This window comes from Crocodylus siamensis, chromosome 2 (assembly GCF_052110815.1).
Source record: "Crocodylus siamensis isolate JL-2025a chromosome 2, ASM5211081v1, whole genome shotgun sequence".
Taxonomy (NCBI): Eukaryota; Metazoa; Chordata; order Crocodylia; family Crocodylidae; genus Crocodylus; species Crocodylus siamensis.
The window spans coordinates 75560471-75574161 of NC_143396.1; the positions used below are offsets into that span (position 1 = coordinate 75560471).

The 13691-nt window shown below is 44.5% G+C and overlaps 1 protein-coding gene across 1 annotated transcript in view; it reads left to right on the top strand.

The window, feature by feature from the left end:
- GLRA3 (glycine receptor alpha 3) overlaps positions 1-13691 on the top strand; it is a 152286-nt gene that overhangs the window by 93514 nt on the left and 45081 nt on the right. The window contains exon 5 of the mRNA XM_090034714.1: positions 3127-3209. Coding sequence (XP_089890840.1) covers positions 3127-3209 — 83 coding nt within the window. The remainder of the gene's footprint in view (positions 1-3126; positions 3210-13691) is intronic.

Here is a 13691-nt window from a genome sequence, read left to right on the forward strand (position 1 = left end):
CCAACTGGGGTGGGGAATAGGGTTCCTCCAAGCCTGGAACCACCAGCAGCAAAACTGGCAAATGCTTCTGCCAGCACTTCTAGTTTCACGGCTGGCACTTCCAGGGGGTGCACGGCCAATCTCAGGGGGTGCACATGCACCCGCATGCACCCCTATGTGTTGCCAATGTAGAAGTTAATGATAAAGCATTTCAAAGAAGTTATGGAGGTTGACTCTCCTTTAAATTATAGTTTTTGGTACAGTTTATGGTATTTTCACTATCTGGACAAAAAATCCAGTCCACTTGACAATTTTTTAAATACACGCTGACATATGAAACAGGGTTATATTTTTACATTAATTTATCAAGCTAGGCCTACAAAACTGCAATTTTGAGAAAGCTGTTATAAATACTATAATAAAGAAGACATACAAAGCGCATCTCTGATTCAGTATTTCATCTTGCATGCTTATAGGGAATTGAATTACATGGGACATTTGGCTCTGATGGAGAGAAGCCAGGTACATATAAACTGATGAACTGCAAGAATGAACAAAAAATAATAGGCTTGTTTAAGCAGCAAAGGAAAAGTTCTAAGCAAGTCCCATTGCTCCCTCCTCCCAGGGCAACCAGGAAGAAACTTGTCAGGATTAGGCACATGGGAATTTTGGTTGATTTTTCCAGGATCACTTCATGTTCCAGTTCCTAATTATGTTAGGACAGCAACAGAACACCCTGCCCCCTCCTCCCCTCCAAGAGAACAGTTAGAAACAATGCTGAATGAATTGTCCCCATCATCTCTGACTTACATTTACATGCACTGACAGGATGGTTCCTGGAATCAGTTCAGATGCTACCACTAATCTGCCCTGTTCTCCTCTTGTACCATTCCCTTCAAACACATAGAACAGGGATCAGCAAGGATAATACTTGGCTATAAGGACCAAATACTAGTCCTGCTGAAGTCATAGGATATTTTTCTATTGACTTCAGTGGAATTTGGTTAGCGCAGGAGTGCTCAATCTCTAGCCGGTGGGCCAGCTCTAGTCTGCAGAACCCTGTCATCTGGCTTACAGGGTTCCCAATAGGTCCAGAAATTTGGTGAGAGAGAGCAATAGCAGCATTAATTGCTGCTCCCCTGCTGCCAAATTTCCAGATTGCAGGGAGCCCTGCAGGCTGGATAACATGGTCCTGTGGGGTGAAGCAGATCAGCACACAGCAAAATCAGGACATACAGATTCAGGCTGGTGCACAGTCAGATCTGAGATGTGGGGCTGGGCTGCCATTCAGGCTTGGTCCTGCATGCAGGATTGCTTCTGTGGTCCAAACCCCCAAAGGATCCAGTGCACAGACTGACCTTCTGCCACTTATCCAGCCTGAAGGGCCTGAAGTTTGGGTGTCACTGGCCTAATGGAGTAGTTTATATAGGTTAACATGCATTCAACAAACTATTGTATTAAAGTTATGGAAGCAAGTTAGAATTGTACTCAAATGAAACTAAGTTAGGTCATACAGTCCTTCTTGTACCAGTTCAGTTATGCTTATTCTCCCATAACTGAATTTCAAATATTCTGGAGGAATAGCAGAGCCAGGCTATGAAAGTCACAAAATTGCATCATCAATATGTAGCTGAGCATTCAAATGAAACTGAGCCAGTTTTTCTTTTGATGAGTATAGATACAGTGGGTACATCTACAGTACCCACTGAGAGGCTATGTTGCCGTAGCGACAAGCTATAGTGATGTAGCATTAGCAGGCATGGACTGTGATGCTGATGCTACTGCACAGTAGGGTCAGAAATGCCCCTACTGCTGGGACTGCACAGCAAGTATTAAATGACTGTGCAATCATAGCTGTGCAGTTGGGGGCATGGAAATGCTGAAAAAGCCTCAAGTGTTGAGTTTTCTTGAATAAAACAATACCAAAGGGAGGGAAATCATAATTGTATATGAACAGTGTGCACAAGAAATGAATGACCCAGCTCCAGTTCCTATTCCAAGGAATATTTAATTTAAAAAAGTACTAAAATACTTGTTGTAGTGAGAAGTAGAACCAGACATCTCTGCTACCTGCTGAGTTTCCTACCCACTAAGGTATAATAAAGTCTTGTTTCCTCATATTCCTCAATCTTCTCATTCTGGCCTAATGAATACTTTAATTTCCACCCCAGCATATCCTTCTACCCATATAAGAGATACAGGTTCAAATCTCCTCAGGCAGAGTGGGGAATTGAATCTAAATGCTGTATCTCACATCCATTGAGCACTGGTTCCTCTTCTTGCCATAGTTTGTGTAGGACCTGATTCAGTAGCCAAAAGGTTATTGCACAAGGAATAATCAAGGTATGCTCTCTACGACTTAATGTTCCTGCAATTAGAGAAACTGCTTATACTGGCATGGTGTGCACACACACCCATGTTATCATCATGCTGTGATTTACAGAAAGCACTCTGAAAACAAGACTATTTTCTTTTTCTGTACAGCTCTTCCTTTCTTAAATCTCTAATAAGTATCACCCTAAGGAAGAATCATGGCATTTTTTAAAATGTAAAAATAAAATAAATGCTTTTGTGTCTGTAACAAGAAATGTTATAGCAAGCACAAAATACAAAACACAATTTAAACCAAACATATTTCTTCAACATGAAAACTTAAAGCAACATTTTTAAGACCTTCATGTTGGCAATTTAAGCATATTATTTCAGGGAAATAATGGTAACATTACTTTGCTAGTGTGAATTTCAGCTAACATTTGTAATGTAATTCCTATTGGGGAGAGAGTCTTTGTAAATTGTAAAGTATTTCAAATTTCAAATGTCTGTGTAAAACAGAGTAATGTAAAACTGTATTTTGTTAGTACATTTCTTTAAAATCCCCATTGAGTTAGATAATATTGCTGTAAAAATAATGTTTTCTATAAGCTTCCAATTAATTTTGACTTCTGGTATTTTTTGGCATCGTATTAAACAGGATTCTTAAAAGAAGTCCAAAAAAGGTGAATTTCAATCATATTCCCAACTGTTTCTTAACAATACATTGCATCATTTTCAATTACTACTGACTGCTGGTGTTCTAATAACCCTGTTTTATGTATGTCTATGTTATTTTTGTGATACATATTGAAAAACTTTTTGTTATTCTTTCAGGTTGACTTTAATACTATCCTGTCCAATGGATCTCAAAAATTTTCCAATGGATGTGCAAACTTGCATAATGCAGCTGGAAAGCTGTAAGTATGAATAAAGTATTCTCCTATAAATATTAATATACAGATGACATCACATGCTGATATAGAAAGGATAGTGGTGTAGGAAATACTGGGGGGGGGGTTGCAGAATAGTACTTCGTTAGTATTTTGTGCAATTATGGATACCATACCATATCCAGTACTGTATAAATAAAAAATGGGGAAGGATAGGCAGATTATGCCATCCTTATTTACATGAAATAGTTCCTTAATTCTGCAAGAACTCCCATTGAAATAAATGCTTCAGAAAAGTTATTAAGCTCCTAGGCAATATAAGTAAGAATGGCAAATTCTATTCCATTATTTGCTGAGTGTAATTTATTTTCCAGAACAGAATAGTTCTTTAGTTTCATAGCTCAACATTTGCAACCAAGTGCTTCACAAATTCACTCTAATTTCAACATGCCTGTTTTTCAGTTTGATATCACCTTTTTCTAGAACTCTGTTTGCTTTTTCCAAATGTAGATTGTCTATATGTTGGCTTGATTTATTTACAAATATATTTGGATCAATGCAAATGGTAATAGACTATGCCTCTGTCTCAAGCCATTTAGTGGGTGCATCTCCACTTGACTGTGGAGTTGACTAATTAGTTCTTCAGTATAGTAAATTAATTCTGCCATAAAATAGTACTGTTGGGGACATACTATCTTACGGTGGAGTCCAGGAGCAGTTGACGCTGACTCAAACAGCTCTGGAGTTTATTGCGTTACCTTAAGTGAACATGTAGATGCACCCAGATGCACTCAATGAAGGTCAAACTGCTGCTTTGCAATACTCACACATAGGCAGGAAACATTATGATGTGTGTACATGTATGTGTGCATCTCAAGATGGGAATCAGGGGGAGAAGTGCCCCTGTAAAGCAAAGAAAGGGACAGATCAGCCTGAATAAACACCCTGAAATCCACAACAGTGTTGGGGTTCAAGAGAAAAAGTAAGTGGTCACTAATACACCTTTAGGGTTTTATACATGGAAGTCTTTATACATGCTTTGGGGCTAGGGAGGGCACTTTAATGAGAAGGGCTGCAAGAGCTTCTCTAATTAAAGCACCCACAGTGACTTGTGTATTCAGCGTCCTGTGCTTCAAAATGGTGGAAGAGGCACTTTAACTAAAGCTTGGGAGGATTCCTACCTAGAGAAAAAGGGGGATTATATTCATCTTATCCAGTCCTGATATACTCATTCCTTCTTTAGCCTGCTCATCCCCTTGGTCCATGCAACTCTCTGATCTGATAGATTCCCTCAATAGGAACTATGGGATAAGCCGCACATTGAGCTATCTGGGTATAGAGGCAAAGGCACAGATATAGAAGTAACCATTCAGATTGGATCAAATGAGCATAATGTGACCCTTGATTAATACAAGTCAAACCTTCTATTGACAAAGGACTTACTAAAATTAACTGGATGGGCTCAGTGAACTCTGTACCACATATTATTGTTTGCTGGCAAAATGAGTAAGGAAAAGGACTTAATGGTATTAGGATCTCCAACTGATAATATTAAAACATGTACAGAGAGTCAAGGTTTAACACAATCCAGTTTTTATGATGTTCTAATAATTGCAGAACCACAATAGGAAAAGCAAGATGACAACTCCCTCTCTATTTGAGTATACAGTTATATTGGACTGGAAAAAAAGACTTAAATCTTCAGATTAGAGAAGAATTTTATCAAAGTACTTATGAGTTAAACTACACACACATACAAATAACATCACAAAATGACCATATTTACTTGCACACCACACATGCCTTCCCCCCCCCCCCCCAAAAAAAAAAAATAGCCCTCCAAAACTGGTATCATAAGTAGGGAAAGTAATGTTTCTTCACTGTAATAGAAACTAAAGGTACACCAATACATTGGTCCGATATTGGATTGGTAGCGATATAAAGAAGACTGGCTGTATCAGATATTGGCCCAAAGGGTGGAGGTGGGGTGTTGAGCCAGGGTTGCACCAGGCAGCTGGCTGCAGTGGTGCTGGGAGCAGAGTGGTGGTGAAATTTGGGATGGATGCAGCATCCTCCCAGCACTGGCAGTGCCTGCTGCAAGCCCAGCTCCCACAAGAAGAGCCCCACACAGCCCCAGCTGCAGCATGCCCCACCTCACCGCACCCTGGGAGGGCATGGAGGATCCCACCCTGTGCAGATCCGCTGCTCTGTGCCCTCCCAGGGTGCAAGCAGCAGTGGGAACTGCCTCACCTCCCACAAGTCATGGCCCCTACCCCTTCCCACCCCACCTGGGCAGCACCTGCCACTCCTCCCTCCCTCCTTCACCATAGGAAGGGTGTTGATCTGCCCCCGCCCCATGCTCCTTCTCTCTCCCCTCCCTTTCTACCACACTGGCCTACCAGCTGGAGACAGCTGTATTGGAAATCAGGTATCTGCTGATATTCCTCCTTAAATATCAACTATCCGTATTAGCCCCAAAATCTATATTGGTGCACCCCAATAGAAACGGAGAAAAATATTAGAACACAGCAGCTGCTTGCTTTTGGCTGCCAATATGCCAAGGCTTTAAACTAGGCTCGTCGGGGGGAGGGGAAGATGAGGGTGGGGGAGGCTGTGGACCACCAAACCAGGTGGCACCCACAAGGACAGCCCAGCCTGAAGAAAGAGAGCTTTGGGAACGTGAAAGGCAGGGGGTGGACAGCAATACGGCACAGGTAAGGAACGGGAAGGTTAGGGACAAAAAGCCCTTTAGGACTTGGAGCGAGGGGGTAGCAAAAGCACCAGTCACAGGGCTCAAGTGCCTATATACTAATGCTAGGAGCATGGGGAACAAGCAGGATGAACTAGCGCTCCTGGTTGCACTAAACGACTACGACTTAGTGGGGCTGATGGAAACCTGGTGGGATCCATCCCACGACTGGGCGGTACATATTGAGGGCTATAGATTGTACAGAAAGGACAGAGTGGGGAAAAGTGGGGGAGGGGTTGCGCTCTATGTTAAGGAGCAATATACATCAACCCTCATCAAGACAGAATCAAAGGATGAGGAAGTAGAAGGACTGTGGGTTAGGCTACATGGGGGGCAAGGAGAAAAGGATTTGGTGGTAGGGGTCTGCTACAGACCCCCACATCAAGGGGAAGAAATAGATTTGGGGCTCCTGAGGCAACTCTCAGAGACCATAAAAGCTAAAGAGGCGGTGGTCATGGGGGACCTAAACTACCCGGACATCTGCTGGGAGACACAGACAGCAAAGTCCCACCGCTCACGCAGGTTTCTAACCTGTGTACAGGACCTCCACCTGACGCAGGAGGTACATGGTCCCACTAGGGGGAATGCCTTACTGGATCTGGTATTGGCAACGGGGGATGACATAGTAGGGGACATACAGATCGGTAGCCATCTGGGGGACAGTGATCACCTAAAAGTACAATTCAACATAAGGCGTCGAGTGGGTAAGGTAACCAGTAGGGTGAACGTGCTGGACTTTAGGAAAGCTGATTTCAGCAAACTCAGGCGATTAGTGAAGGATGCACTGCAGAGTAGTAGTTTTGAAATGATGGGAGCCCAAGAAGGGTGGCTGTGCCTTAAGGAAGCTATCCTTCTCGCACAAAGCGAGACGATCCCCGTGCGAGGTAAAAGAGGGAAAGGGGCCAGGAGGCTTCCCTGGCTGACCAGAGAAATCCTGGGGAGACTAAGGGCCAAAAGGGGAGCACATAAAAAGTGGAAACAGGGAGAGATCACCAAAGAGGAATATACCTCTTCTGCTCGTGCTTGTAGGGAGGCAGTTAGACAGGCCAAAGCTACCATGGAGCTGAGGATGGCAACCCAAGTAAAAGACAATAAGAAATTGTTTTTTAGATATATAGGGAGTAAAAGGAAGGCCCAGGGAGGAATAGGACCCCTGCTAAATGGGCAGAAACAATTGGTGACGGACAGAGGGGACAAGGCTGAACTCCTCAACGAGTTCTTCGCCTCAGTGTTCCTAAGTGAGAGGCATGACAAGTCTCTCACTGGGAGTGTAGGGAGGCAGCAGCAAGGCACCAGACTTCCATGCGTGGACCCTGAGGTGGTGCAGGGTCACTTGGAGGAACTGGATGCCTTTAAGTCGGCAGGCCCGGATGAGCTCCATCCGAGGGTACTGAAGGCACTGGCCGACATCATTGCAGAGCCACTGGCGGGAATATTTGAACGCTCGTGGCACACGGGTCAAGTCCCGGAGGACTGGAAAAGGGCCAATGTGGTTCCCATTTTCAAGAAGGGGAGGAAGGAGGACCCGGGTAACTATAGGCCAGTCAGTCTCACCTCCATCCTTGGCAAAATCTTTGAGAAAATCATCAAGGCTCACATTTGTGAGAGCCTGGCAGGACAAATTAGGCTGAGGGGAAACCAGCATGGGTTCATGGCAGGTAGATCGTGCCTGACCAATCTAGTCTCTTTTTATGACCAGGTCACAAAACGCCTCGACGCAGGAGGAGGGGTGGATGTCGTATACTTGGACTTCAGGAAGGCCTTTGACACGGTATCCCACCCCATACTGGTGAACAAGTTAAGGGGCTGTGACTTGGATGACTGCACAGTCCGGTGGGTGGAGAATTGGCTGGAGGGTCGCACCCAGAGAGTTGTGGTGGATGGGTCGGTTTCGACCTGGAAGAGTGTGGGCAGTGGGGTCCCGCAGGGCTCGGTGCTTGGACCGATACTCTTTAATGTCTTCATCAGCGACTTGGACGAGGGGGTGAAATGTACTCTGTCCAAGTTTGCAGATGACACTAAGCTATGGGGTGAAGTGGACACGCCGGAGGGCAGGGAACAGCTGCAAGCAGACCTGGACAGGTTAGACAAGTGGGCAGAAAACAACAGAATGCAGTTCAACAAGGAGAAATGCAAAGTGCTGCATCTAGGGAGGAAAAATGTCCAGCACACCTACAGCCTAGGAAATGACCTGCTGGGTGGCACGGAAGTGGAAAGGGATCTTGGAGTCCTAGTAGACTCCAAGATGAACATGAGTCGGCAGTGTGATGAAACCATCAGAAAAGCCAATGGCACTTTATCGTGCATCAGCAGATGCATAACAAATAAGTCCAAGGAGGTGATACTTCCCCTCTATCGGGCGCTGGTCAGACCGCAGCTGGAGTACTGCGTGCAATTCTGGGAGCCGCACTTCAAGAAAGATGCGGATAACCTGGAGAGGGTCCAGAGAAGGGCCACTCGTATGGTTAAGGGCCTGCAGGCCAAGCCCTATGAGGAGAGATTAGAGAAACTGGACCTTTTCAGCCTCCGCAAGAGAAGGTTGAGAGGCGACCTGGTGGCTGCCTATAAGTTCGTCAGGGGGGCACAGAAGGGAATTGGTGAGTATTTATTCACCAAGGCGCCCCCGGGGGTTACAAGAAATAATGGCCACAAGCTGGAGGAGAGCAGATTTAGATTAGATATTAGGAGGAACTTCTTCACAGTTCGAGTGGCCAAGCTCTGGAACGGGCTCCCAAGGGAGGTGGTGTTCTCCCCTACCCTGGGGGTATTCAAGAGAAGGTTGGATGTGTATCTAGCTGGGGTAATGTAGGCCCAGCACTCTTTCCTGCTTATGCAGGGGGTCGGACTCGATGATCTATTGAGGTCCCTTCCAACCCTAGCATCTATGAATCTATGAATCTATGAATCTATGAATGCCTACCATTTTTCCCTGGCCCCAGCAAGCAGAAGAGGTGAATTTGTTTTGTTAACTCCTCATATCTGTATCTAGTTGCTAAGAACTGTAGCTTGTGTCCAAAGAAGCAATTTTTCTGGCTCAGGGCAAATAAGCTACTGCTTGCAATTTGTTTTGTATTGATGAGGACGGTGGGGTGAGAACAATACTTTATTATTACAGGCATTTCTATAAAGAACTACTATACAGCAATGAAGTAGCAATCTAGCTACTGCTTTTGAAAAGATCTGGGGCCTAGACTTGTTCCTGTCCTGCCACACCAGGAAGTTCCTGCTGCCTTACTCAGACTGCCTCCTGGGATGTTATACTTCCTAGACACTCTTTTTTTCTAGAAGGACTTATTCTGTCACCATTAGCCATGACTGGATTTTTTTTGCTTTGGGGTTGCTGTTTTTTAAAATACATTCTGTCTTCCAAAAACAAGGTGGATGTCTGATTTTTAGGGGGATGTGGTAGGCGAGAAAATACGGTAACACTTTTTAAGTAAATATCATATATGACAAAATTTAATAGTTATCTTGACTTTTGTGTTAAAAAAAAAAGAAAATACAAAATGAAATATTTAGGTCATCTGGCACCGTCTGTTTTCACACACTAAATTTGCCAAGGCCCAGATAATTCTCCCTTGATACACAGATGATGGAAAGACCTTGTCTACATATGTTCCTCCTGATATTTGAAAGGAGATAAATTACTTTCATAGAGCCACCACCTTCACTCTGCTCTATGCCCTGCAGAAGGCTATCTGTTGTTCTGGGAAATTAGGAACATAGAGCTTGAATGGAGGCACAGAGTATTTATCTGACTTCCCCTGAAATCTGCCATGTTTGGGGAAGGTCTTTTGCAAGAAAAGTTAACACAGGCCCTAAAAATTTGCAAAGATCATCCTATAATCTTCCAGAGTTCGTGATAGAGAGTTCACTCCTCAGGATATGAAGAAAAGAGGTGAAAAACTGATGCTTTCACATGGTATCTGGTAAATAAGAAACTTAGAAATATTTCAGATATATGATAATAAATATGTAGCTCATAATGACCATTTAGCTTTATGTTTTTAAGATTGTATTAGTGTTTGGGAGTAAAAAAAAATCTAGAGCTACCTGTATCTAGAATGTGCATACTGGAATATTTAAGATATACATTATTTAGGATATAACGTGATAGAGAATTGCACTGTAGAAATTTGATGAATCAGTTTGCCACAGAATTTCAGAACCATGTGTATGTTTTGAGAAATAGGGAGAGCTGTCATTAATTTCTTTTTTGTTTCGTTTTGTTTTTACAAAAGCAAGGTGGAGAAAGCAGTGGATGGTGACTAGGTGACAGACTACAATGACTGTCAAGAGTAGTTGCAGTTTGATTTAATTATCTGCTTTTACAAAATCAGCCTCATGATTTTGAAAGCTGGTTCTAGCTTTCATTATAGGGGGCTTATAAGGGGCATCTAAAGTGACAGCAAATGGCCAAGTTTGATGATTTTATTTTTTTAACAGAAAAATGGAATAGCAACAGTAGTTATTTCTTCTACACGTCAAGGGATTTGTGTCTATCCTGTGGGATCAGACCTCTACATTGAGTTAAATGCTTGATCAGTAGTCCCATAATAAGTGTAACTACAGCAAAGGTTAATCTGTGACAATTATACTGAAATATATACAGATTCTAGGTATATTTTCTGTATGTAAAGGTTTCCTTAAGAAAACAGTCATAATATTCATTGGAATACACACAAGATTTTAAAGCATTTTTGTGCTTAGAAAACCATGAATTCAAGCACGGATGCCTCTGAAATTGTTAAAACAACTGAATATTTCAGAACACTTTCTATATTTTCCCTCTTTTTGTATCACAAAAGCAGCTCATACAACAGCTGAACATGCTTATATAAAAAGGCATCTGGTTTGCTTTATAGCAACATTGTAGAAGCTCACAAATTCCCACACACTGCACCATAGGGAACTAACATATATTAGCTGAATAACACCATAGACGCTCTACTGTATTTTCCAACAGAACATTTTACACTGAAGTCTTGATTTTAATCATGCAGTTCAGTGGGAGTAAATGTCCTGCTGCACATTTTCAGAGCATGTGAAAGCAATGTTCACAGAGAACTGCACAAAAATAAAAATCTTTTTTCCTGGTTGTATATATAAACACTCTTCTAATCACAGAAGCAGAAGTATACCCTTATTCAGAAAAAAAGGCTAGACTGACATAGCTGTTATTTGATAGCAAAGGGAACTCGTGAGGGGGTAATGCCCCTTCCCTTACTTTTTGGTGTCTAATTGGGACTCCAGCCAGAGACAGGAGAGAAAGAGGTGTTTGCCCATCCGCTGACCAGCTGTATCCAAATCTTTGCCAGCAAAGTCTTTGCTAGGAATTTCTTGAGGCGGGGGAGGGTGGGGAGGAGGGGAGAGAAGTGAGGAGAAGAGGGAAGAAAGCTCCCTTAGAAGGGATTAAATAAATTTAGGTATTTTACAACAAAATAAAGAGGATGAGTAGAAGATAAACCATGGTATGTTACTCCTCTGTGGGTGCATCTACATGAGCAATTAGCATGTAGCAATAAATTATGGTGCAGTCTGCACTAGAGTTTATTGCTCCCAGGTGCAGCATTTACACGTGCTCCTGGGATTGCAGAAGGTTGAGCTCAGGAGGAGTAGCCCTGATCTGGAAAGAGGCCCTGGGGGTCAGTATGCCCACCTGGGGCTGATCTGGCCTTCTCCATATGCTGCAGAAGGGCAGGCTGGGACACAAAGGTTCTATAGGGTAGGGCTAGCCATCAAGCAGCCTCCACACTGAAGCACCCTTTTGCCCCAGCCAACCCCAGTCACCATCTACAAATGCATTTCAATGCACATAACTACCCCAATGTAGACTAGTACTTGTCCCAGACAATACTACCCTGCAACACAGTTAATTAATTTTCTGCACCCTAATACAGGCATATGTGTAAATGGTGGCATTTTACTGCTAATTAGTCAGCTCTGTAGTAAAGCGCACCTGTAGATGCAGCCTGTTTGTACTTAGAAGTAGGAGAGTGTGCATAGGGACAGTTATCCCTGCAGTCAGAGGCTTAACAAGCTATTTCAGTGCTCAGGGTGGGGTAGCAGGGGAAATTGTGCTCTGACCCATGGAAGGTAGGAATAGTGAGAGCATGTTACCTGCTGCAGATTGCTCCCTGTCCCCAGGAGCTGCCTGCTGCCCGGGCTCCACCACGGGAGCCCAGGTGGAGACAATGTCTCCCCTGCCTCAGCATCAGGGAGCTCCCAGAGATGATTGTTCCCAGCCCCAGCTCCATGATCACTAACATGGAGCTGTGAAGAGGCTGGGAGCTTGTTCCCAGGCCCGACTGCAATCACAGAGTGGGGGCTGGAAACAAGCTTCAAACCTGTTCCCAGCTCCTGCTCCATGACTGCAGTCGGAGTGGGGGCTGGAAACATTCCTGCATGGGGAGAGTTTCCCATCTAGCCTGGAGCTGACTGGGACAGTTCCCCTCCAGCCATGGGCTGCACAGAGAAGTCTGCCCATGCAGCCTGGAGGTGGCTGGAGACTGTCCCATTTTGGGACTGTCCCATCCTCCAAAATGGGACTGTCCCCAGTCACCTCGAGGCTGCACAAGCAGACTTCCCTGTGCAGCCTGGGACTAGCCAGGAAGTGTCCCAGTTAGGGGCACATCCCAGCCCATGCCCCAATCAGGCAGTTGAGAGACAGGGCTTGGAAAGAGCTGCAAGGGAGATGCAGATCCCAGCCCCCTGCCTCAATCCACAAGTGGGGTAGCTACAAGCAAGCCCCTGGGGACTTCCCACCCAGCTGAGGACTCGCTGTTAGCTGCTCCACTGGCAGATCAGGGCAGAGTGCTGAGATCTGCCCCTCGCCTGCAGCTCTTTCCAAACTACCTACCCCCAACTAGGGAGTTGGGGCTGGGAGTTCTCTGCTGCTGGGGCAGGGAGACATTGTCGCCACCTAGGCTCCAGTAGCAGAGCCCACCCCAGCAGCAGACAGCTCCCAGGGGCAGTGACCAATCCCAGCCCCCACCAGGAGACACTTGTCTCCTGGCCCCATGCTTCCTGCCAGCCCAGAGTTTCCCCTGGCTACTGCAGGGGGCCTGTGCAGGGCTGGAGAGGGCAGGAGCAGATGGCTGCTGATATACAATCTGCACCTGGGGCCTTACCACAAGCAAGCTGATCAATTGCTTTTTCTACTTCATCTAAGGTGGGTTCATGGTCAAGCGCCATCAAGGGTGAAATGTTCTCAGGTGCGTTGAGAGTGGAGTCACAGACCACATTTTCACAAGAGTAGAGTTATGAGAAATGTTCAACCCATCGATCCATCTGTCTATTGTGGTCATAGATGACTTCAACTTTGGAGGATTTTAAAGGGGTAGTCTTTATCAGAACAGGCCTGACAGCTTTTCTGATGCCCCCATACATTGCTTATATATTACCTCGGTTAGCAGCTTTTTGCATACTTGCATGCCATTATCCTCAACTACTTTACATGGCTTAAGATATGATACAGCCCTGGAGACAGCTTTAATGAATTGAGATTATGTGTCTTCAGCTTTCAGTTGCATGGCATTTATTCACAGCAGGGAGAATTTCTTTCTCTTATACAATTTCTTGGGATGCGACTAGACTTTGGTGCATACCAATGAGTGATCGGTATCACAGTCAGCACTCTGATAGAATTGCATAATGATTACGTCGCAGAAGTCTCATGAGCCAATGAATCAGGTTGAGTTGATGCCAGTGTCCAGATTGTGGGTGGCAGCAAGATACTTTGTGTTGAGGTTTCACATTGA